At 45.5% G+C, this 26921-nt stretch overlaps 1 protein-coding gene across 2 annotated transcripts in view; it reads right to left on the minus strand.

Moving 5' to 3' along the window:
• The window catches only part of LOC138568176 (NXPE family member 3-like), a 242649-nt gene that overhangs the window by 215291 nt on the left and 437 nt on the right, over positions 1-26921 (minus strand). The window contains exons 2-3 of one of the 2 annotated variants that reach the window (XM_069646426.1): positions 26799-26903; positions 4082-4208 (exon numbers count right to left, since the gene is read on the minus strand). In XM_069646426.1, the coding sequence (XP_069502527.1) occupies positions 4082-4159 (78 nt within the window). In that variant the 5' untranslated portion in view covers positions 4160-4208; positions 26799-26903. The remainder of the gene's footprint in view (positions 1-4081; positions 4209-26798; positions 26904-26921) is intronic. The other variant, XM_069646427.1, reaches the window with a different exon arrangement.

A 26921-nucleotide genomic window follows, 5' to 3' on the forward strand; every position in this document is an offset into this window, starting at 1 on the left:
GCCCTATCACAAGTTGGGGGCTAAATGGGCTGTTTTACCTCCAGCTTTTTTCTGGAGGTGAAAATCCCTGTTTTCGGTGGTATTACCGCCGGCTGTATTAGCCCGCAGTATTAGCGCCGAAAATGTCCCATTGTATCCAATGGACCGAATGGGGAATGGGGATTTACCGTTAACGGCCAACCCATGATCCGGTGGTAACATCGCAGGACCGGTGGGTGCTAAGACTATTACAGTCAGGCGGTATTACAGCCGGAATACAGCCCAACTCGTGATGAGGCCCAAAGACTAAATTGGTACCTTGACGCTGCTGTGCGGCACAGAGACAGAGAGCCAATACATAATATTGAGAGCCCTTTATAGGTGAATACATCTGCATCGCCTCACTTGTATCAGCGCCTGCAAGAGTGGGATCTCTGATGATTTGGGTTTTTGCATTTTAACCACTGTTGTGTGGTTCCTGGCACATTCATCTGTAACACTCGGTTTTCATGAGGCAGCTTGGAGGGTCAACCATGGAAGCAACATTTGGCAGAAAGTGTGTTATATTGACACAAACTCACAAATCATGAAAAGGCTTGCTTAGTTGCGAGAACAGGTGCTGGCCTGACTCCATTGTCTAACAGTTCAGTGGGCTCAGTCGCACTTAACATGTGGGTGTGACGTAGATGCTCAGCGTGAGGTTGGTATAGCGCCCATTGCTCCTTCTTCACAGTGAGGCCCAGGGCCATCTTAAGCACTTTTGGGGCCCTGGGATCAGACATCTTTGGGGTCCCCCTCCACCAAACCAAAGGAATTAAGGGATCAAGAATATTGGTCGCGGCTCCCACCCGCCGCCTCCCACCTGTCGTGATCACATCCTATAAGTTGATATACCGTCTTGCAGCATAATAAGCATGTTTACTCCATTTAAGTCCTCTTGCTCACTTTCCTCTAATCAGAATGATAAACAAGTATCATTTGAAGACCAACATTAGCAGTTTACAAAGGGGTTACTGCTTTAGTACATACATGATATTTTTTATCAATAACATCCAGGAAGGTAGATGTAGTATTAATGCAGGACCATATGTAAAAGGTACATGTAACCCATAATAGACAGAGAACTCACAGTAGCTGCCTCACAGAATGCAAAAGTGCTCATGCATGGATAGAGACCACCATTTGGAAAGAAGGAGAACGGTAGACACATACCGTAGCACGGACAGTGGAGGCAGATTAGAAGCTACCAGGAAGGTGTCTTTATCCAGGCAGACTGAGATTAGAAGTGGGATATGGTTTTCAAACAGTGTTGCCATTAGATATCAAAGGAACAAATGCCTGTGGTGTGCAATATAAATATGCTCACTATTAACACAGTAAAACCATGAATAGGGCTTTTATGAAGATCATACTGCTAAATGGATACGTCTGGATGCACGTAATATAAAGTTAACTGTTTATTTAAGTTAATAACTCAGATAAAGACCTCCAGCCACATAACATTACATCAAGGCACACTGGAAAGCAGCAACTGACAGAATTAGAACATTTGTGAAAGTAAACATCTACCTCATGGATATCTGGAATGCTATCTCATAAGATGACATAGGTACACTCTAGCCATGCCCTTCGATAACTTAGCCACATTCCATACATGACATGTTTACATTCCAGTACTGTTGAATATCGTAATAAACATTTAAGCTATATTTATATAACCATTAAAGCTACACCATAACACAAAGCATGAGAAGGAAATGACTCGGAATGGCTGACAATTTTGAAACGTTTAGCGACTGGCAATATTGAGACGTTAGGCAATACGAGGTTAAATGAGATGCCCAGGATCACACATTGGTTAAGGGGTGAAGCTAGGATTTGTGCCAACTCTGTAATTTCTGCATTTGAACACTTTCTTTTGCAGTTCTTACCATGAACTAAAACAATCTCATTTTATTTAAAAAAACAGGACTTGATAAGTACACCAATCACATTACCAAACATGACAATTTTTAAACTAATATTATAGAAGAGTGTTATGCAAAATGGGAATAATTCTAGCTTCATTCTCTCCATCATCAATGGAAGTATATAAGAACCAGCATAGCAATCGATGTGATTTAACACATTTAATTTGGTTTTGTCTTTTGTATTTTAATTCCAAAACAATGGCTTGTGACATTTTCATTTATAAACGTGCATAAAAAAAAAGCATACCGTTTTTTGTGTTAAACAAGCAGACCTTAAAATATGCTTGCTTGAGGCCTACAACATATGGTCCGCTCTCTTCCGTCTACCAACCCTTCCACCAAAATGGCCTACATAAGAAGAAAGATAGAGCAAGCAAGAAGGCAAACCTCACAGAAGAAAAACATGAACGCTGTTGTTCCATAGTCTTGAATTTGGATACTTATTCACCTCTTGGTCTAACAGTTTATGCCACCGTTGGAGGCAATTGCCTAGGTTATTCAACACCCATCTGAACAAACCATTTTCTAGACCTTCAACATACGGATGATATGTTAGTATTTATAGCAACTCCTATCTGGTACAGATGTTGTTCTGCAAAACCAAGTACATATGCAGGCCGGTTTATAACCTTCAGACATAGGAAAGGCTCTGCCAGCCTTGCTGGAATGTGATATTCTAATTTTGCATATGAACACATATCTCTGCAATGGGTGTTCACACACTGAGCTAACTTCTGAACCGTTGTGGCCCTCAATTTGTCAATACGCATTTCACCATTGCCTATTGCACATGACCAACATAATTCCCACAGGAAGGAAAGAATGCTACAGAGTTGTGCCATAAGGAACACACACACTATGTATAGCACAGTGAACACAGAAAGCAATACATGATGAATTGGTCAAGGCAGAATGCACTTGCCAAAACAGAAAGGCAATGCATTTAGAGCCTCAGCAGCACCCCATAAAATATCCTGACATGTGCTATTTAAGGCAACAATGGAATCTTACTTCTTCAGATCAGCTAAAATTGTGGGGGTCTCCTCCAATGTGGGAGGCCTTGGAAAGTGCCCCTTTTGCCCTCCCATAAAAACCTGTATGCGTTACAAAGAAAGATTCAGGTCAGGAGCTGTTTGTGGAATGCTGAGAGATCAAGAAGAGAGGAGGCCATTCTGATTAAGTTAAGAGTGGGGCGTTGCAGGATTGGACATTTAAGATGTGTAGATGTGCATCAGAGCAATTGAAGAGTGAGAAAACAGTAGAATGTATCTGCGGTTATGTGAAAAGTATAAAGTGCAAAGAGAGTTACTAAAACGTAGAATTACCAGTTTTGGGATCGATGTAAGAAGTGTAGCGTAAATGCTAGCAATAAATAAGGCAGCAGAGGGCATGCAGTGGAGGATTATCCTTCTGAACGTTAAAGAGACGGGAGAAGGGATGTGATCTAGGGAAAGGACCAGAAAACAAGCCTTCTCTGCCTACGCTCCAAGACTATCGAAACTCCTACCCATCAGCATCAGACTCGCCCCCACAGTCCTGCAATTCAGAAAGAACTCGAGAACCACCTCTTCAAGGAGTATCTTCTCCTCAGCACCTAGGCCATTGCGTTGCCCTTTGCACCTACTGACTCGCTAGGCGCCATCCACCCTTCTCCTCCCTGCCACCTCGGTACAGCTGTACACCTCCTACGTGCCCCTCTGTATCCCACCCCTCTGTATATCTGTGCTGTTGTTACTACTGAAAAGTCATCTGTTATGCATCTGTAATGTTGTACACCTCTATAAAGCGATCCATTGCTTCTCGAAACTAGGTCCGTGCTCAATAAATACAATAATAATAATAATAATAATAATAATAATAATCTAGGGATTAGAATACATCCGCAAATGAGAAGCACTGCAATACATCATCTTTAAAGATGGAAATTGTCCGCTTCGAGTCACACAAAGCCACCCAAGAAGATACTCCTGGTTCCAGGCTTTGAACTACCAGATGGTATTCTGCGTCACAGGTGCAACTTGAAAAACATATCTATTTTGATGGAATAACACCATTGGCAAAACCGCAGGGGCCTGAGAAAGGTAATTTTGGTGAGTCACTAGACCAATGCCCAGAGCGTTACTTGGACTTACCAGAGCGAAAATGAAGAACCCAATGCCGAGAGCGGCGCATCCAACGTACAAACACCTCACAGTCTGCAGTGCCATCATGGCATCATCGTGGGGACGATCAGCCTTCAAGACTCCAAGCAAAACTGCACTGCAAAAATAAAAGGTGCAGATACTTTCAGCATCCAAGAAAGACTGGCATGCCCTTATCTTATTTTTATTTATATATTTATTGAACGTTTATAAGGCGTCTATACACAAGTGTTTCAAGGTGCCACAAGACAAAAAATGGGGGCACAAGGAGATAAAAGCAATAACGATCCTACTAGGCCAGGTGACATTCGGACCGTGCAACTGCAGCATTAAAAAATGCGGGGAGGGGAATTAAGGGTGGTGGGAGCAGCAGGGTAAAAGAGGGCTCAGGGATAGGCAAGGGCTAAGGGGAGCCCAGGAGGCAAAATGCCAGGGCATGACGGGCGACACTGTCAAATGCAGGGGAGGGGGTGATCCTAGGAGGGGTGCCAACCCGCAAGCTGGTCAGGGAGAGGGCCCAGAAGGGCAGTGCTAGGTTGGGCTGTTGCTGAGTTAGACTGAACGAGGGGGAGCCTGGTGCCCTGTAAGACTCATAAGGGACCAGTCCACCAGCCTCAGCAGACAGTGGGGCCATTAGTAATGGAGGGCAAGAGGGAAGGAGGTAGAGAAGAACCTCTTCCAGAACCTGAGGAGATCCGAGTCAAGTCTGAGAGGGGCACGGAGGCCATTCCAGAGGGAAGCTCCTGCCGAGGATAAAGATCTACCCCCACTCTCTGCTTGGTGAAATGTCAGTTCTGCAGAGAGTTGGAGCTAGACCTAAGTGCTCTAGCCTGGAGGTATTCAGAGAGAGAGAGTTGGATGTAGGCCCAAGAAAGCCTTGTGGATGATGCAGAGGGTCTTGTATTTGATCTTTGCACCACCGGGAGCCAGTGGAGAGATTTTAGGGGTAGTGAGATGCGATCTCTGGGCTTGAGGCCAAGGATATGTATTCTGGTTTAGTTTAAGGGGGCGAAGGGAGGATTTAGGCAGGTTGAGGAAGAGGCAGTTGCAGTAGTCCAGCCTAGAGAGGACTAGGGCTCTAGAGACACAAAGCTTCTGGGGGAAGGTGAGGAAAGGGAGACTGCCCCTAAGGAGGTGGAGCTGAAAGTTGGCCTTCTTGGCAAGGTCTGTGATGTGGGGAGAAAGAGAGAGAGGAGTATTAGATGACCCCAAGGTTTTTTGTCTCACAAGAAGGGGAGGGGAGGGGGCCCGAGGTGGCTAGAGAGTGGGAGGGAAACAGGGAGCAGGCTTCCCAATGAGAAGGATCTCAGTCTTAATGGCATTAAGGCAGAGATCATTAGCCGAGCACCATGCCTGAAAAGCACAATACCAGGGAGTCAGGTAGGTAAGAGAAAGAAGAGGCGGTAGCGGCGGGAAGCTTGAAGGGGAGCTGTATGTCAACAGCATAACACTGGACGTGAGGAGAGAAAGTGGAGAGCAGTGGAATCAAGATTTGAGAGCAAGTTTTCGCAGGTGTTCAGGAGAGCATTTTCTGCATCTCTGGATGCTCTGAGGGCAGACTGGTGGTCATTGCCTAAAGCGAGACCACCTAAATCCAGGCACAAACATATGTTTAACAGTGCTGGGTGACCCCACTAGTTGAATTCTAAAAGGCGCTAGAGAAGTACTACCTGTTCATTTGCATGGTTGCCAAGAGGATCCATTCCAATATGTAGGTGGTTATCCAGTCCAGGTTTTTCTTCGAACTCTGAGACTTGTATTTATATAATGGGAAAAGCAGAACTACAAGTCACAGAATACAGAGAAAAAAACCTGGACTGAATAAGCACTTACAGATTGGAATGGTCATGTTGGCAACTATGCATTTAGGCATGGTGCCCCACAGAGGGTCCCCAAATACAGCTTTGTGCATCACAGTGGGGGCACAAACTTGAGAAGAGCTGCCTTTGTACCACAAAGCATCATACACGACCTCCAGCAGACCCATACTTTAGAAGAAGAGAGTTGGTTAGGGACAAAGGAACTTTAAAAGAACAAAAGGGGCAATGAAAACAGCAAGAGAGAGAAAGACCAGAATAGGGAGACACACGTGAAGAGGCAAATTGAGTTGAGAAAGAGGATAGAAATTTAAAATAATGGCGCATATTAGAGGACACAGAACTCCAGTACACTGGGGAACATCCACCAGCACACCCTCCTTCACAGCCAGCCTCTCTCCAATGGTCATCCGTAGAGAATTTAGCAGGAAGCACTTGCACCACATTCCACCCTCTCTCCAGCTGTCACCCATAGAGCCTTCAGCAGGAAGCACTCGCACCACATTCCACCCTCTCTCACAGCCAGCCTCTCTCCAACTGTCACCCATAGAGCATTCAGCAGGAAGCACTCGCACCACATTCCACCCTCTCTCACAGCCAGCCTCTCTCCAACTGTCACCCATAGAGCATTCAGCAGGAAGCACTCGCACCACATAGCCACATGCCACCCTCTCTCACAGCCAGCCTCTCTCCAACTGTCACCCATAGAGCATTCAGCAGGAAGCACTCGCACCACATGCCACCCTCTCTCACAGCCAGCCTCTCTCCAACTGTCACCCATAGAGCATTCAGCAGGAAGCACTCGCACCACATAGCCACATGCCACCCTCTCTCACAGCCAGCCTCTCTCCAACTGTCACCCATAGAGCATTCAGCAGGAAGCACTCGCACCACATAGCCACATGCCACCCTCTCTCACAGCCAGCCTCTCTCCAACTGTCACCCATAGAGCATTCAGCAGGAAGCACTCGCACCACATAGCCACCCTCTCTCACAGCCAGCCTCTCTCCAACTGTCATCCATAGGACATTCAGCAGGAAGCACTCGCACCACATTCCACTCTAGAACTCTCATGACATCATATTCATGCAAGGGAGACAAGGCAGGAAGAAAGCACATCATACCAAGTTGAAGAATGGCCGGATTAATCACCAAAATATAAGGTAAAACGCATGGATGGATAACAAACCGTATGTGTATGTGAACATGAAGGAGCAAATAGATGTTGTGACACACTACGGTCAAAGCGAGTTGGCTCTAAGTTTGGGAACAAGGAGTAGCATGCCTGAGAAAGAGTGTGTGAGAGAAGCCTGTTCACAAGAAACAATGGTGGTGGATGAGGATAAGAAATGCTTGGGCATGGTTTTGAGAGAGGAGGCAGTGTGAGTGAGCTAGGTGAGCGTGTGATAGAGACGGGCACAGGAGCTCAGTGGATCCCTACTGGAGGTCAGTGACTCCATGTTGGAGATCTTTAGGGTTACATGCAGACGTTCAGTGCAATCCCTGTTGAATATCAGTGGGTCATTTGCACATGCTCAGTTGTATGCCTTGCCTACATGAGTTATGTGAAATCCCTGCAGGTGCTGAGCCGGGTGCATACTGGAGCTTAAGAGGGCGTCTTTACAAGTTTGGTGGGTTGGCCACAGAAGTGCAATGGGGTGCCTACAGGAGCTATATGGATGGCAGGATCACAGTGGGGCCCCTGCCACATTCCCTCAGTAGATCAGAGGAATGCATGCAGGTGCTTTTCTCTGGAGTAGGTCAGTAGGGAGCCTACAATAGCACTGTACCATTCCTTTGGAAATGCGCAGATGCTCTGTGTGGTTTCTACAGGAGCTTAGTGTAGCACCTGAAGGAGTTCATTGCTCTGTTAGAAACCAGAAGGTGTTTCACCCGTTAGTTTCAGGGGATCTGTCATCTAGATGGCCAGGACACAGCCATCGCTTTTGGAACCAGTCCCTGGGGGTGGACCAGTGCGGGAGGTTCACCTGGGTGAGGAATCTTCGGGGAGTGGGACACATGATGGTGAAACGCAGTATCCCCCTCCCTGTAACACCTTTACCCCATCCTACCCAATATGATACTTAGGAAATCAACCACCCCCTTTCCCTTCACGACAGCCTGCTCTGGGAGAAAGCAGACTCACACCTAAGCATTGTACCTGACATGTCCCATTACTATGGTCAGGCAAAGTCAGACAATTTCTGGTAATCACTCACACCTGACTTCAATTAAACTTCCGCACACAGATAAAAGGCGGAGCACGAGAGCACCCTCTGAGCGAGGCAAAGCACACAAAGGAACAGTACTTTTCCGATGGCAGCTGAACGAAGGAAGAAAGATGGCAAACCAGGAACGGTATGCAAGGAGGGAGATACCCTTGACCTTTTCAGCGAATACCCATTACCTTCCAGAACCCTGCAAATTAGAAAGCATAAGGTCTGGACACCAAACTGCAGAATCCTGTATTGTGTGTCAGAGATACCCAGGGCCCTTCTGCATGGCTGACCGAATCAGGGAGGTTAAGCAGCCACTACGGTACCGTCCTAGGCTCCAAGATCAAAGCAGCGCCTGAGAGATCAACACAGCCGGAGGGTTGGGGACACCGATACAAGACCGGTCTGTGTGGAAGTCAAGGTTACAAGCGACAAATATAAGAGCGCAAGAACGAAGAGTGAAACGTGTGTGAGGAAAGACACGAGGAAAGCTTAATTGCTGATGGATGTTTGAATATTTACAGAAGAAAGAAACAATACAGGTGACAGTGGTCTGGCGTCGGGTGGGTGCTCAGTCGAAGGTCTCTGCAAAGGTATCCAGCCAAGAAGTGGCAGAAACAAAAGTAAGAAAATTGTGTGAAGTGAATCGAAGTGGTCCTCCGACAGTTTAAGCAAAACCCATTGCACATTTGAATGTCTTCGATTTTTGATATCATGAGCAAAAGGTAGAAAGTGAGATTACATGGCCCGAGCCCGAACGAAGGAGACCAAATGTGAATATTGTGCTAAAGGGATCCATGCTCTAACGAGGAAGATCCATGGTCCGAGCCTGAATGAGGGAGACCAGTTGTGAACATTGTGGTAAAAAGGGGTTGAAGCCTGAAGGAGGAAGACCCATGATGAATATTGGAAACAAGAACTTGTAGATGTGAAAATCCTGGCAAAAAAGGGAATTTTGGTGCTTGTTTGTTACGACAGGCTCTCTGCAGTAAGAGACTGTTATTGGAAAGGAGACTTTGGCAAAAGGCTCTGATATCTATGCTTTGAACTGTATCCTTGTGGCAGAGAAGCCTGAGTGTGAAGCTTGAACATGCCTCCTTGCCCCGTGCTGAAAACGTGGGAAAGGGAAGCCAACTACTCAACTATCCTGACATATTATTTCTTGAACACTTTTCTTTTTGCATAGTCTATTGTCCCACACCATTTTGTATTTAGAAGTAAGGATTGGCAATAGGTTTATTAATATAGCCCCTTTTATTTTGACAGACTCGACAAGGACTGCGTTATTATTATTTGATGGTCATAGCTTGCTCCCATCTTTAGATTTAGGTTTAGATAGACATTCAACCAACCCATTGAAATTCAATAAACACTCTTGAACTGTGATCACTTGTGTCTGTCTTCACTGTTTGATACCATGCCTTCCTTACAGTTATCACTTCTGAGCTCAGTGGATTCCCTTCAAGTGCTCAGTGCATTTCACTGTCGGGTGCCCACAAGTGCGCCACTAAGCGCTGTCACTAAAGGCAAATGAGGTCAAACATGAGCCAGATGCAAATTAGTTGGCTTCACACTTCTATATTAAGGTACCTTACAAGTAAAATGAAAATCAGCTCCTTTTGGGCCACACATGTGTCCAAAATAACTTAACAACATAACATACCAACTGTATTCACAGAGCAATGTCCACCACAGTTGAGCATCCTCGAGCTAATAACAGTTGTCTTTTGTTACCAGAATTATTGGTACTCATTTCATCGACCCTGGGGATGGATCACAGCTTTTATGTGGGGGCATGGTTAGTCCATCCCCCTGGGTAGTCCTCACTTTGCTTGCCACACCCTGTTTCTGCCCTCAGGTTTGATACTGCTGGGCTAACTGGTCTTAGGTATGTGTGTGGAGGCCTTTTGAGATGACTGGTTGACTGCTCATGTTTCACATCCTAATTCAGGTCCTTCGTGCGGGGAGAGCCGAGCATGTAGGCATGACAGCTTGTGGGGATCACTGCTCATACTCCCTAAAAGGTACCGAAGCATCCAACGCTTGGCATGTTGGGCTATCCTAGGGATCCTTCCCATGCTACAGCTGGCCCCAGAATCACCTAGTTTGTGGTGGCACCAGTCTTCTGGTGGCTCCACCATACACCAGCCAGGTCAGGCAGGGGGCTTTCTCACAGTACCTGAAAATTTCAATGGGGGACAGGCAGGTGCTTAGTCGTAGCCTTCAGAATCTAAGTCAAATACCTAACGGACTGCAGTGGAATTACCAGTAAAACCTCCATTAGATACCTGCGGGAGTAAGAGTGGGTCACTGCAAGACACCCATAGAATAGTATGGCTGTGGAGTTTCTGTAGGAACTAAATGAAGAGCTTGAGGGTTCACTACTTTTTTTAGAGATTGACTCCATTTTCCACCTTGTTACCTAGAAACACCCCTATACTGAGTCAAGGACTTCCCCATTGCCTGCTGGCCCATACCCGGTAAAAACAATACCCACATCAAGAGGAGACTGTAGACATTGGCACATCCAAGGCATAGTGCAGCTGGTCACCGCTATTGTCGGCAGACGCAGTCCTCACCAATAGGATCCAGTAGCCCTTCTCCAGTAATACCCCAAGTCACATAAACAACCAAGAGGGATTAACTGCCTGCCTCCACATTCATGCAGCAATGTAAACTTGTATATATCCTCCACCTCCACCAAGAGAGGCCAGCAGCCAGCCTCCACAATTACTCACAGAAAAAGCATCTACTCCAAAATGCTTCCAGCAGACTGCCAGCTGTGCAAGCTCCCTACACTTTTTCCTGTCCAGACATGCATGCCCTACAAAACTTTACAGCAGACTGTTACCACTGTAGCTGTCATGAACCGTCGCCTGCGTCCATTCTGGACTTCGTGGTCCCTGACCCATAGAGGACTGAATGCCCTGATTCTCCCAACATGGCCACCCGATACAGAACGCAGCTTGCCAGTCTTTACGTGCCACGCTCAACGTTCTACTAAACAGACACGCCCCCGCGGCTCTGCGCATCTCAACGCTACCGCTCGCTGTAATTGGATGTGTGTTGCCGGAGTTCGCTCTGGGCTTTCTTCCGAATCCTGTTTCCCGATTCCTTGAATTTTCCTCCTTTCCTTCCCTTTCCTCGAACTTACCTCCGAGCTTCTTCCTGGATTTTCGCCTGCACTCGAGTCACGGTGTTCCGTGCCTCCGAGCCTGGACACTGTTCCTTCCTGGTTCCGGTCCTGGACATCTGAACTTCTCCTGGAGTTGGATTACTATCCTCACACTGGAACCCGAAGACCAGCACACAGGTTTATACAAATCCCAGAGCGTGCAAAAGAAATCATCAATGAAGGTTGCAAGCAAACAGGAAAAACAGGTCAGAAGGGGAGAAACTTGTGACAGTAGCCCACACATACAGTCCAATCCAACAGGATTGAACAGACCACCTCCAGTTAAGCCTCCAGCCTAACTCCAGTCTTCCCCCATACTTGCACTAAACTCCATCAGGCTTTTTAGATTTGGACCACAGGTGACACTTCAGAGCCTAGCGTGAGGCAAAAATGATGCAGAGAGGAGATATTGATATCAGTGGGTAAATTCACAATCATGTCAGTGTTTTCCCTGTATTCCCTCCTCCATGCTCCTGGGCTGCTTATGTGTTAGAGGCCCTTGCCTAACATACCATGACATGTGGTTTTTGTTTTGGCAAGCTGTAGAGGCCTATCCGATGTTGTTTTCCTTTGTTGTTATTTTCATTTGGATGTTGAGTCAGATCTATGAGTTCCTGCTTTGCAATTAGACTTTCTCTTTCCCCTAGACTTGAAGATGTATGCAGGCCTAGTATGTACTGCTTGTCTTTGTATATTTTGTAATTCTCAATTCTTTGTCGACGCATTGCCTGTGTTTTCATGAGATTTAGGCAGGAGTTTGTGAACATGGAATGTTGCTTTAATGTGCATTTGGAGCAATTGGACAAGAGATGTTGTACATGTGGCTTGGGTGGCTTCCTTTGGAGAGGCAAAACTCTGCATGAGCGGTAAGAGCTGTGCTTTTTTCTCTGTCCATATAGGATGAGATTTTGAGGACAGCCCACATCAGAGTGGGAATGCCTATTCTGCTTGCTTATTCTGCTCGTTTCCTGGCCCGTCTCTCCTGTCAGTTCTCTTGTCAGTTGTACTGCTCACTCATCCAGCTGTAGCCTGCCCTAGCAGCGAGTCTAGCAGCTAGCCTGCCTGGAGAATGGTTCTGTCTGGACATTCAATCTCTTCTACTTCGGGTCCAGCTATAGATAGTACGTGCTCTATCTCTGGGGGAGGGGGGCGATACCATGACCGCCAATAGAAAAGTTGAGGTCTCTGGTTTGCGCCCAAAAGATACGGATTATAAATTGTACTCCTCACAGTCTCGGAATAAGCCCATTATGGGAGTGGCAGAAACGGGATTAGTTGGTCCAGCAGTTGGCCTAGCTATCCCCCACCCCTCTCCCATTAGAGATCGGATCTCAGAGGTTTTGTCCCTTATTTCCAGTAGAAGACAAAGACTGCAGAGTAATCTGCCTATGCTTAAAGCTGAGGAGTCTGCCTCTCTCTCTAAAACTCCAGCCCTAGAACCTTCACATCAAGAGCCCGACAAACTTTCAGTAATTCCTAACTGCACAGCCCTCATACTCCTGCAGTGTACCCTTACAGCTGATAACAGCTATATCCAGAATTGCATGAAGCATGACCTCATCCCCGTGGCCCTAGGGGCCCTGGAAGGATCCAAGAATCATCCAGATGACAACACTGATCATTGTACACTCTGCAACACCCCCCCACAAGTGGGAGTCAGATGTACCTCTCCGCAAACAGAATCACCCGACCATGCTCATTGGCCTGATCTAATGGCCAGCATAGCTAAGGAACTGCTCTTATGCTCAAACCCTTTTGATCTGAATCTACTGGCAGATTCTCTTAAGAATTGGGCAGTGGACTTACTCTCTTCAAGAGCGAATGTTGACCTCCTAATAAATGAATCCTGTAAGCATAGCGATATGATCGAGGTAGCCAAATCGGATAAGGCTGTTCAAACTAGCTTGTATAAGGAGCAATTTAATCAGGCCACCCAAACAAACTCCCAGAGTGATGAAACCCTGAAGCCTACACAAGCTATTACGACCAGCTCTAAAATCATCCAAACCCCTAATGTGGACACTATTGTCCCGGTAGTGGAATTATGCGTTTCCACTCCGGAATTGACCCAGAAACCAGTCCAAGGGAAGATTAATTACTCCACAGCGATGATCAGCATTCCTAAACGAGGATCCTCACTGAACATACGCTCAACAAAACGTCGAATGCCCAAAATTCAGGACATGAGTATTCATGATTTTGTGTGGGACCAGAGAAACTTTGTCATCACAAACATTTCTAAGGTCAACGGTAAAGAACCCAAAGAAGCTTTGCGGTTCAAGATCCTAGCCTGGCTTAGACAAAGAACTGGGCCGGGGGTGGTCAGACTCTCAGATCTGAAGATCGTCTGCAGGATTGACCTTAAAGATGGGTGTACGCTTCCTAATAATGACTGTGTCTTAGTGGGATGCGGCACTAGCACATTATCTGCCTTTTTAAGACAATGTCGATACCTGCCTAGAGGGTCTTCTAGTTGTAATGTAATTCTCTGAGGTTTCTAAATTATGTGTAAGTTACCGTTATGCCTTTGTATTTTAGCCTAAGCATGGCTTATGTTTTATTTTACTGTTTCATTTTTTCACTTGTATTTTTTTCATCTGTGGCAAGTCCTATTTTGTTTGTTATAATTGTTCTGTGAGCGCCCCTAAGCCTTCGGGTACCGCGGTGCGCTATACAAATGATTAAACAAACATAAACATGTGCTTATGTACAAGCATTCCCTTTATCGATCTGCAGGTGCTTGTCAGTACTGCTTTGCGCTACCAAAATGTTGCCAACACCATTGCTATAGAGAAGAGCGAGAATAAAAGGGTGCCAGAAAGCTGACTTTGTGGTTGGCATGACAACTGGAAATGCTGTGGCATAATCAGCCAATGCACTAAATGTATTTCTTGTTCCATTACACCAATGTTATCTAACAGAGGCTTGTTTAACCAATTTTCTCCCAATCAGGAGTTCTGTACCATGTCATGTGAATGAATCACTTTCAAAGCTGGGATGGCGTATTGATCTTTCTTTTGGCAGGCAGAGGGGGTTGGGCTATATTTGGGCTACTTTCATAACCCCATTGGGCAACATGTAGGTTTCCCTTTCTGTATACCTTTACCATACAAGCAATTATTTGTTGGAGAGGTGCAGTACCACTGAGAACCTACAGATGTCCTCATAAGAAATTCTTGTTAGGACATCAGTATGATGTCAGTGGTACTGTACTTCTCCAAGCTCTATGTTGGTAAACATGACATCACATCAAAACGAAAGGGGACACGAGGGAAAAGAGAAACCAACTAATCAAAGAGGCCTTCAAAAAGGTTGTAAATCTATATACTAAACAAACATGTTTGGAGGCCTAAATTATTTCAAGAGGGTACAGGTCACTAGTTCCTATGGGTTTACGCATAACCGGATCCTATGGCCATCGTGTGCATACTTGATTTAGCAGCCAATGACAATGGCAATTTTAAAAAACATTTTATTTGTATCAATTCAAGTAAAACACTATAAAAACACTTCTAGAGACAGTCACGATATTTAAACACATCTATGGCTGATTGGTCCCTAGTCCCGGCGTGCTAACCCAGGTCACCGCCACAACACCCGTGTTCTCCTTTGTCCTGCTGCACTCTCCGGGTGAGTTTGCCCCGTTTGTGCTCGAATTTAATTTGATTTTGGGTGCCCTGCACCAAAAGCCCAATCCGCCAGCACCAGGCCCCGCGTTCCACCACCTACAACCCGCGCTCCCTCCCGCTTCCTGGTGCTCTCCAATCCCACCCCCCAACCCGTCTCTGTGCCCTGATTGGTCCCTTGTCCCGGCGTGCTAACCCAGGTCACCGCCACAACACCCGTGTTCTCCTTTGTCCTGCTGCACTCTCCGGGTGAGTTTGCCCCGTTTGTGCTCGAATTAATTTTGATTTTGGGTGCCCCTGCACCAAAAGCCCAATCCGCCAGCCCCAGGTCCCGCATTCCGGTGAGAGTGTGTTGCCCCTACATCTGGCCGCAGCCCATCCCGGGCCCTCCATCGTTGTTTCAGGCTCCTCGGTGCCTTGGTCGCCACCCATTCCCTCCCCGCTCCCTCTTCCGTGTTCTCCGGCCTCCCGACCCTACCACCCCCGCCTGATTGGTCCCGCCTAGAAGATCGCCTCGATTGCTAGTTGCCCCTAGGCAGCCCTCTGCCCGGCAGCCCCTTCGGCTAAGGACCCGAGGCAAAGGACGGCTCCTACAGAGACGGCACCGAAACGTATCCGCAGGTATCAGCAGGAGAAGCAAGAAGCCAACAATAAGTAAGTGTCGTAAAGGCAGGGACTGAAGCAATTACTTCACGCCATACTACCCTACCACTCATCTAACAAAGCATCACCTGTGTAAATTAATTATATCTGTAGTATACTAGCATTTGGAAACTCCATCCTATACATGTGAAAGCTGCATTTAAAAATGTGCCCGGTAGCCCTCTCTGCTGAATCTAGAGGTACGCCCAGTAGCCCCTCTGTGAACACTTAGAAGCTGTGTCCATATGCATTGGAAGTGTACCCAATTGCATCTGGAGGTTGCGCCCGGTAGCCTCTCTGAGAAAGTTGAATTTAGAAGTGTACCCAACTGCATTTGGAGGAGTACCCAATTGCACTTGGAAGTTGCGCCCAATAGCCTCTCTGAGAAAGTTGAACTTAGAAGAGCACCCATTTGCATGTAGAAGCTGTGACCATCTGCATTGGAGGTTTACCCAATTGCACCTAGAAGTTGCGCCCATTAGCCTCTCTGAGAAAGTTGAATTTGGAAGTGTACCCAATTGCATTTAGAAGCTGTGACCAACTGCATTTAGAAGTGTACCCAATTGCATTTAGAAGCTGTGACCAACTGCGTTTAGAAGAGTACCCAAATGCACTTAGATGTTGCGCCCAATAGCCTCTCTGAGAAAGTTGAATTTAGAAGTGTGCCCCAATTGCATTTAGAAGTTGCGCCCAATAACCTCTCTGAGGAAAGTTGAATTTAGAAGTGTACCCAATTGCATTCTAGAAGTTGCGCCCAACATCCTCTCGGAGAAAACCTGAACTTAGAAGTGTACCCAATTTCATTTAGAAGCCGTGACCCTTTGCATTAGAAGTGTACCCAATTGCATTTAGAAGTTGCGCCCAATAGCCTCTCTGAGAAAGTTCAATGAAGCTGTAACCAACTGCATTTAGAAGTGTACCCAATTGCATTTAGAAGCTGTGACCAACTGCATTTAGAAGTGTCCCCAGTTGCATTTAGAAGCTGTGATCATTTGCATTAGAAGTGTACCCAATTGCATTTAGAAGTTGCGCCCAATTGCCTCTCTGAGAAAGTTGAATTTAGAAGTGTACCCAATTGCATTTAGAAGCTGTGACCAACTGCATTTAGAAGAGTACCCAATTGCATTTAGAAGTTGCGCCCAATAGCCTCTCTGAGAAAAGTTGAATTTGGAAGTGTGCCCCAATTGCATTTAGAGGTTGTGCCCAATAACTTCTCTGAGGAAAGTTGAATTTAGAAGTGTACCCAATTGCATTCTAGAAGTTGCGCCCAACATCCTCTCGGAGAAAACCTGAACTTAGAAGTGTACCCAATTTCATTTAGAAGCCGTAACCCTTTGCATTAGAAGTGTACCCAATAGCATTTAGAAGTTGCGCCCAATAGCCTCTCTGAGAAAAGTTGAACTTAGAAGAGTACCCATTTGCATGTAGAAGCTGTGACCATTTGCATTAGAAGTGTACCCAATTGCGTTTAGAAGTTGCGCCCAATAGCCTCTCTGAGAAAAGTTGTATTTAGAAGTGTATCCAATTGCATCTAGAAGTTGCACCCAACATCCTCTCTGAGAAAACCTGAACTTAGAAGTGCACCCAATTTTATTTAGAAGCCGTAACCCTTTGCATTAGAAGTGTACCCAATTGCATTTAGAAGTTGCGCCCAATAGCCTCTCTGAGAAAGTTGTATTGCATTTACAAGCTGTGACCAACTGCATTTAGAAGTGTACCCAATTGCATTTAGAAGCTGTGACCAACTGCATTTATAAGTGTACCCAATTGCATTTAGAAGCTGTGACCAACTGCATTTAGAAGTGTACCCAATTGCATTTAGAAGTTGCGCCCAATACCCTCTCTGAGAAAAGTCGAACTTAGAAGAGTACCCATTTGCATGTAGAAGCTGTCACCATTTGCATAGTACCCAATTGCATTTAGAAGTTGCGCCCAATAGCCTCTCTGAGAAAAGTTGAATTTAGAAGTGTACCCAATTGCATTCTAGAAGTTGCGCCCAACATCCTCTCTGAGAAAACTTGAACTTAGAAGAGTACCCATTTGCATGTAGAAACTCTGACCATTTGCATTAGAAGTGTACCCAATTGCATTTAGAAGTTGCGCCCAATAGCCTCTTTGAGAAAGTTGAATTTAGAAGTGTACCCAATTGCATTTAGAAGTTGCGCCCAATAGCCTCTCTGAGAAAGTTGAATTTAGAAGTGTACCCAATTGCATTTAGAAGCTGTGACCAACTGCATTTAGAAGAGTACCCAATTGCAATTAGAAGTTGTGCCCAATAGCCTCTCTGAGAAAGTTGAATTTAGAAGTGTGCCCCAATTGCATTTAGAAGTTGCACCCAATAGCCTCTCTGAGAAAAGTTGAACTTACAAGAGTTCCCATTTGCATGTAGAAGCTGTGACCATCTGCATTAGAAGTGTAACCAATGCACTTAGAAGTTGCGCCCAATAGCCTCTCTGAGAAAGTTAAATTTAGAAGTGTGCCCCAATTGCATTTAGAAGTTGCGCCCAATAATCTCTCTGAGGAAAGTTGAATTTAGAAGTGTACCCAATTGCATTCTAGAAGTTGCGCCCAACATCCTCTCGGAGAAAACCTAAACTTAGAAGTGTACCCAATTTCATTTAGAAGCCGTGACCCTTTGCATTAGAAGTGTACCCAATTGCATTTAGAAGTTGGGCCCAATAGCCTCTCTGAGAAAGTTCAATGAAGCTGTAACCAACTGCATTTAGAAGTGTACCCAATTGCATTTAGAAGCTGTGACCAACTGCATTTAGAAGTGTACCCAATTGCATTTAGAAGCTGTGATAATTTGCATTAGAAGTGTACCCAACTTCATTTAGAAGTTGCGCCCAATCGCCTCTCTGAGAAAGTTGAATTTAGAAGTGTACCCAATTGCATTTAGAAGCTGTGACCAACTGCATTTAGAAGCTGTGACCAACTGCATTTAGAAGCTGTGACCAACTGCATTTAGAAGAGTACCCAATTGCATTTAGAAGTTGCGCCCAATAGCCTCTCTGAGAAAAGTTGAACTTAGAAGAGTACCCATTTGCATGTAGAAGCTGTGACCATCTGCATTAGAAGTGTACCCAATTGCACTTAGAAGTTGCGCCCAATAGCCTCTCTGAGAAAGTTGAATTTAGAAGTGTGCCCCGATTGCATTTAAAAGTTGCCCCCAATAACCTCTCTGAGGAAAGTTGAATTTAGAAGTGTACCCAATTGCATTCTAGAAGTTGCACCCAACATCCTCTCGGAGAAAACCTGAACTTAGAAGTGTACCCAATTTCATTTAGAAGCCGTAACCCTTTGCATTAGAAGTGTACCCAATAGCATTTAGAAGTTGCGCCCAATAGCCTCTCTGAGAAAGTTGAATTTAGAAGTGTACCCAATTGCATTCAGAAGTTGCGCCCAATAGCCTCTCTGAGAAAGTTGAATTTAGAAGTGTACCCAATTGCATTTAGAAGTTGCGCCCAATAGCCTCTCTGAGAAAGTCGAATTTAGAAGTGTACCCAATTGCATTTAGAAGCAGTGACCAACTGCATTTAGAAGAGTACCCAATTGCACTTAGAAGCTGTGACCATTTGCATTAGAAGTGTAACCAATTGCGTTTAGAAGTTCCGCCCAATAACCTCTCTGAGGAAAGGTGAATTTAGAAGTGTACCCAATTGCATTCTAGAAGTTGCGCCCAACATCCTCTCGGAGAAAACCTGAACTTAGAAGTGTACCCAATTTCATTTAGAAGCCGTAACCCTTTGCATTAGAAGTGTACCCAATAGCATTTAGAAGTTGCGCCCAATAGCCTCTCTGAGAAAGTTGAATTTAGAAGTGTACCCAATTGCATTCAGAAGTTGCGCCCAATAGCCTCTCTGAGAAAGTTGAATTTAGAAGTGTACCCAATTGCATTTAGAAGTTGCGCCCAATAGCCTCTCTGAGAAAGTCGAATTTAGAAGTGTACCCAATTGCATTTAGAAGCAGTGACCAACTGCATTTAGAAGAGTACCCAATTGCACTTAGAAGCTGTGACCATTTGCATTAGAAGTGTAACCAATTGCGTTTAGAAGTTCCGCCCAATAACCTCTCTGAGGAAAGGTGAATTTAGAAGTGTACCCAATTGCATTCTAGAAGTTGCGCCCAACATCCTCTCGGAGAAAACCTAAACTTAGAAGTGTACCCAATTTCATTTAGAAGCCGTGGCCCTTTGCATTACAAGTGTACCCAATTGCATTTAGAAGTTGCGCCCAATAGCCTCTCTGAGAAAGTTCAATGAAGCTGTAACCAACTGCATTTAGAAGTGTACCCAATTGCATTTAGAAGCTGTGACCAACTGCATTTAGAAGTGTACCCAATTGCATTTAGAAGCTGTGATCATTTGCATTAGAAGTGTACCCAATTGCATTTAGAAGTTGCGCCCAATTGCCTCTCTGAGAAAGTTGAATTTAGAAGTGTACCCATTTGCATGTAGAAGCTGTGACCATCTGCATTAGAAGTGTACCCAATTGCACTTAGATGTTGCGCCCAATAGCCTCTCTGAGAAAGTTGAATTTAGAAGTGTGCCCCAATTGCATTTGAAAGTTGCCCCCAATAACCTCTCTGAGGAAAGTTGAATTTAGAAGTGTACCCAATTGCATCTAGAAGTTGCACCCAACATCCTCTCTGAGAAAACTTGAACTTAGAAGAGTACCCATTTGCATGTAGAAGCTGTGACCATCTGCATTAGAAGTATGCCCAATTGCATCTAGAAGTTGCACCCAACATCCTCTCTGAGAAAACTTGAACTTAGAAGAGCACCCATTTGCATGTAGAAGCTGTGACCATCTGCATTAGAAGTGTGCCCAATTACATTTAGAAGTTGCGCCCAATAGCCTCTCTGAGGAAAGTTGAATTTAGAAGTGTACCCATTTGCATTCTTGAAGTTGCGCCCAACATCCTCTCGGAGAAAACCTGAACTTAGAAGTGCACCCAATTTCATTTAGAAGCCGTGACCCTTTGCATTAGAAGTGTACCCAATTGCAGTTAGAAGTTGCGCCCAATAGCCTCTCGGAGAAAGTTGAATTTAGAAGTTTACCCAATTGCATTTAGAAGTTGCGCCCAATAGCCTCTATGAGAAAGTTGAACTTAGAAGAGTACCCATTTGCATTTAGAAGTTGCGCCCAATAGCCTCTATGAGAAAGTTGAACTTAGAAGAGTACCCATTTGCAAGTAGAAGCTGTGACCATTTGCATTAGAAGTGTACCCAATTGCATTTAGAAGCGGTGACCAACTGCATTTAGAAGAGTACCCAATTGCATTTAGAAGTTGCGCCCAATAGCCTCTCTGAGAAAAGTTGAACTTAGAAGAGTACCCATTTGCATGTAGAAGCTGTGACCATTTGCATTAGAAGTGTACCCAATTGCGTTTAGAAGTTGCGCCCAATAGCCTCTCTGAGAAAAGTTGAATTTAGAAGTGTGCCCCAATTGCATTTAGAAGTTGCGCCCAACATCCTCTCGGAGAAAACCTGAACTTAGAAGTGCACCTAATTTCATTTAGAAGCCGTGACCCTTTGCATTCGAAGTGTACCCAATTGCATTTAGAAGTTGCGCCCAATAGCCTCTGAGAAAGTTGAATTTAGAAGTGTACCCAATTGCATTTAGAAGCTGTGACCAACTGCATTTAGAAGTGTACCCAATTGCATTTAGAAGTTGCGCCCAATACCCTCTCTGAGAAAAGTTGAATTTAGAAGTGTACCCAATTGCATTCTAGAAGTTGCGCCCAACATCCTCTCTGAGAAAACTCGAACTTAGAAGAGTACCCATTTGCATGTAGAAACTCTGACCATTTGCATTAGAAGTGTACCCAATTGCATTTAGAAGTTGCGCCCAATAGCCTCTCTGAGAAAAAGTTGAATTTATAAGTGTACCCAATTGCATTTAGAAGCTGTGACCAACTGCATTTAGAAGAGTACCCAATTGCACTTAGAAGTTGCGCCCAATAGCCTCTCTGAGAAAGTTGAATTTAGAAGTGTGCCCCAATTGCATTTAGAAGTTGCGCCCAATAGCCTCTCTGAGAAAAGTTGAACTTAGAAGAGTACCCATTTGCATGTAGAAGCTGTGACCATCTGCATTAGAAGTGTAACCAATTGCACTTAGAAGTTGCGCCCAATAGCCTCTCGGAGAAAACCTAAACTTAGAAGTGTACCCAATTTCATTTAGAAGCCGTGGCCCTTTGCATTACAAGTGTACCCAATTGCATTTAGAAGTTGCGCCCAATAGCCTCTCTGAGAAAGTTCAATGAAGCTGTAACCAACTGCATTTAGAAGTGTACCCAATTGCATTTAGAAGCTGTGACCAACTGCATTTAGAAGTGTACCCAATTGCATTTAGAAGCTGTGATCATTTGCATTAGAAGTGTACCCAATTGCATTTAGAAGTTGCGCCCAATTGCCTCTCTGAGAAAGTTGAATTTAGAAGTGTACCCAATTGCATTTAGAAGCTGTGACCAACTGCATTTAGAAGTGTACCCAATTGCATTTAGAAGCTGTGACCAACTGCATTTAGAAGTGTACCCAATTGCATTTAGAAGTTGCGCCCAATACCCTCTCTGAGAAAAGTCGAACTTAGAAGAGTACCCATTTGCATGTAGAAGCTGTGACCATCTGCATTAGAAGTGTACCCAATTGCACTTAGAAGTTGCGCCCAATAGCCTCTCTGAGAAAGTTGAATTTAGAAGTGTGCCCCAATTGCATTTAAAAGTTGCCCCCAATAACCTCTCTGAGGAAAGTTGAATTTAGAAGTGTACCCAATTGCATCTAGACGTTGCACCCAACATCCTCTCTGAGAAAACTTGAACTTAGAAGAGTACCCATTTGCATGTAGAAGCTGTGACCATCTGCATTAGAAGTATGCCCAATTGCATCTAGAAGTTGCACCCAACATCCTCTCTGAGAAAACTTGAACTTAGAAGAGCACCCATTTGCATGTAGAAGCTGTGACCATCTGCATTAGAAGTGTGCCCAATTACATTTAGAAGTTGCGCCCAATAGCCTCTCTGAGGAAAGTTGAATTTAGAAGTATGCCCAATTGCATCTAGAAGTTGCACCCAACATCCTCTCTGAGAAAACTTGAACTTAGAAGTGCACCCAATTTCATTTAGAAGCCGTGACCCTTTGCATTAGAAGTGTACCCAATTGCAGTTAGAAGTTGCGCCCAATAGCCTCTCGGAGAAAGTTGAATTTAGAAGTTTACCCAATTGCATTTAGAAGTTGCGCCCAATAGCCTCTATGAGAAAGTTGAATTTAGAAGTGTACCCAATTGCATTTAGAAGCTGTGACCAACTGCATTTAGAAGTGTACCCAATTGCATTTAGAAGCTGTGACCAACTGCATTTAGAAGTGTACCCAATTGCATTTAGAAGTTGCGCCCAATACCCTCTCTGAGAAAAGTCGAACTTAGAAGAGTACCCATTTGCAAGTAGAAGCTGTGACCATTTGCATTAGAAGTGTACCCAATTGCATTTAGAAGCGGTGACCAACTGCATTTAGAAGAGTACCCAATTGCATTTAGAAGTTGCGCCCAATAGCCTATCTGAGAAAAGTTGAACTTAGAAGAGTACCCATTTGCATGTAGAAGCTGTGACCATTTGCATTAGAAGTGTACCCAATTGCGTTTAGAAGTTGCGCCCAATAGCCTCTCTGAGAAAAGTTGAATTTAGAAGTGTGCCCCAATTGCATTTAGAAGTTGCGCCCAACATCCTCTCGGAGAAAACCTGAACTTAGAAGTGCACCTAATTTCATTTAGAAGCCGTGACCCTTTGCATTCGAAGTGTACCCAATTGCATTTAGAAGTTGCGCCCAATAGCCTCTCTGAGAAAGTTGAATTTAGAAGTGTACCCAATTGCATTTAGAAGCTGTGACCAACTGCATTTAGAAGCTGTGACCAACTGCATTTAGAAGTGTACCCAATTGCATTTAGAAGTTGCGCCCAATACCCTCTCTGAGAAAAGTTGAATTTAGAAGTGTACCCAATTGCATTCTAGAAGTTGCGCCCAACATCCTCTCTGAGAAAACTTGAACTTAGAAGAGTACCCATTTGCATGTAGAAACTCTGACCATTTGCATTAGAAGTGTACCCAATTGCATTTAGAAGTTGCGCCCAATAGCCTCTCTGAGAAAGTTGAATTTAGAAGAAGTGTGCCCCAATTGCATTTAGAAGTTGCGCCCAATAGCCTCTCTGAGAAAAGTTGAACTTAGAAGAGTACCCATTTGCATGTAGAAGCTGTGACCATCTGCATTAGAAGTGTAACCAATTGCACTTAGAAGTTGCGCCCAATAGCCTCTCTGAGAAAGTTGAATTTAGAAGTGTGCCCCAATTGCATTTAGAAGTTGCGCCCAATAGCCTCTCTGAGAAAGTTGAACTTAGAAGTGAACCCAATTGCATTAGAAGCTGACCATTTGCATTAGAAGTGTTCCCAATTGCATCTAGAAGTGTACCCAATTGTATTCTAAGATTGCGCCCAATAGCCTTTCTGAGAAAAGTTGATTTTAGAAGTGCACCCAATTGCATTTAGTAGTGCACCCAATTGCATTTAGTAGTGTACCCAACTGCATGTAGATGTTGTGACCAACAACCACTCCGAGAAAGCTGAATATAGAAATATTCCTAACCGCATTTACATAAGGAATGTGCCCAACGCCCTCTCCGTGAATTTAGAAACGGTACCAATAGCCAACCTATAAAGTTGAATTTAGAGACACGCCCAATAGCCCGTCTGGAAAGTTCCATTAAAGTGTGCCCATTAGCCTCTCGGTAATCTTAGAAAGTGTTCCCTCTGTATACAGGTGAACTCAGAAATGTACCTATTAAACTAATATCATCTCTGCCGGCAAATTGCATCTAGAGAGCATCAAATAGTCTAAATATCGTCTCTGACCTGTTGAACCTAGAAGTGTGCCTTGAGGCGTGACACCTCCGATCCTAGAACTACAATCAAGAAACCCTCCTAAATCAACCTTAAAGTCTGCACCAATCATGAGCGCACCCACTCCACCAGAGTCTCTCAGAAACGAGCCCCGTGGACCACCCCCACTCTCCGATCTGCCTTCACTCCCGCCCCCTCTGTCCCAAATCACCCCACCCTCCTCCACACTCGCTTGCACTCCCCTCTCCAAACACCAAGCCAGAGGAGCACGATGGCGAACCACTCACCCTAAGACCACTCATCCCCTGAACCCCACCACCAACCCGCCAGCATTGCCCATACCTCCTCCCCTCACTATCAGACCTGGCACACCCCACCCCGAAATCACCCACCAACAGCCTTGCCCTCATACCCCTACCACCTTCCCCCCAGCCGCACTCTTTCCTCTCCCTAAAAACTGCGCGCCTAGCCCTAGCACGAACCGAAGCTGCTTCACTCTTCCCCTCTGACCCCCCCCCACCCTCTCCCACACACCAGTCGCAGCAAAGAAACTAAAGAGGAAACGCTCCTGGTCCCCCTCAATCTCTCAGCACTCCTCGCCTCCCGTCTCGACCCACCACCTCTCTCCCACAATCTCCGCCTTCCCCCATGGCCTCCCCCCTCCTGAAACCCCCCTCCCTCGATTTCTCATCAACTGCAACTGAAACTCCCAACCGCCCACACCTCTCCCCCAAATCCACCTTCCCAAACTCAATCATCCTATCACACCCAGCCCCGCTTAAAACCTGCCAATTTTTCCGCCCGCCCACTATTCCCTTCTAGCATCACCCACCTTACCCCCGCCGCTCCGCTCTCTCCTCCACCGCCCCATCCCGCTCCAGCACCGAGACCTACCTTGCCTGCCGATGTGAACTGTATCCTATTTAACGCTTGTTCCGTAGCAAAAAACAGACATTGCATCTATGACCTCCTCGCCTCTGTCAAACCTGACCTAGTTTTAATCACTGAAACCTGGTTCTCCGATGACTTCGGCCCGATCGCTAGTGAAGCCTTTCCCCCCGACTACTCCCTCTTCCCACTGAACCATCCGTCCAGAGGAGGGGGGGTAGCATTCGTCTTCAAATCTCTCTTCCGCGCCTCAATCATAGACAACCAACCCTCCATCCCTTCCTGGGAATCTCTCCTCGTTAAACTTTCCCTCTCCCCATCGCTCTCACACAGCTTCCTAATAATCTACAGGCCCCCTGGCTACGATAGACAATTTACAAACAACCTTTGGGATTCCATCGCCCCCCTCCAACTAAACCATCCCAACCTCTCCCTCCTTGGTGACTTCAACATATGGCTTGACATCTCCACCACCCCCATGACACACTCCCTGGTTGACGGTTTAGATGCAATTAATCTCCAACCCCACATAAACGGCCCGACCCACTACAAAGGACACACTCTAGATGCCATCTTTAGCTCCAACAACCTGACAACGGACAGATCGATATAGTTTGCTGGCGTTAGTTTCTATGTAGTTGCACTCTTCTGGCGTAGGACGAAACAGTGGATGCGCGTGTCCCTGTGTTAGGCAGAGTTTGTGGGGTTAACAACAATGCCTACAGAGATTGGGCCCACCTCCTTCCAGTAGTGACGTCTCTTGACAGAAGCGTATGCGGCAGAACAGCCAATGGGACAGGCATCAGGAGGGCAGTCCGTAGCATGAGCAGTGCAGTGAATAAATGAATAAATTAAAAACAGTGGATCGGTCAGCGGAAACACGCACGCCGGTGCAGTCAGCAGACGATGGCAGCACTCGATGGTGGGCGATCGTGGGTTGTGAAACAACCGCTCCTACCTATTACGCAGCCGGAGATCCCTCTCAACAGCCACAGTGGATTTTCCTTGTCGCCACTGAAGTAATGGGGAGGCAATGTAAATGTGGTAAACACTACGTTTATTCTTACGTTACAACTGCTAGATTTATGTATTATAGTTATATATAAAGGGGACATGAGCTGGACCTCTTCTTCTCTCCTTCTCCAACTGACACCGAACCCAACATTCCAAGCTCGATCCCTTCATGTCCTCGTTCTCCTTCTCGTGCGTCCCCTCGTGCAGTCGCACGAGCTGTGCAAAGTGTACTAGGACACTACACTGGGACTACTAGGGGCTCCAATCAGGGGTCTTGATGGTACATCAACAGGTGCATATGTTATAAATCGATGCACTGTTTACCAAATCCAATGTCATAATCTAGCTCCATGTTGTTATGCCAAGTCCTCGAATCTTCTAATACCTCCGCTGAAGCCTTATATCAATGAAAAAACACCATGGTGCATTCACACAGTGACTTACCGAATTCTGAATCAGTGCCGCTTATGGAGCTCTTGTCCTCTAAAGCGAACCCACCATTACCACGGCAGGCTATCGGTCATCAAAGCTCGAGTCCAATGGCACTATCTAAATGGAAGAACAACA

The sequence above is a fragment of the Ambystoma mexicanum genome, chromosome 1p (assembly GCF_040938575.1).
Source record: "Ambystoma mexicanum isolate Mex_15411 chromosome 1p, UKY_AmexF1_1, whole genome shotgun sequence".
NCBI classification, from domain to species: domain Eukaryota; kingdom Metazoa; phylum Chordata; class Amphibia; order Caudata; family Ambystomatidae; genus Ambystoma; species Ambystoma mexicanum.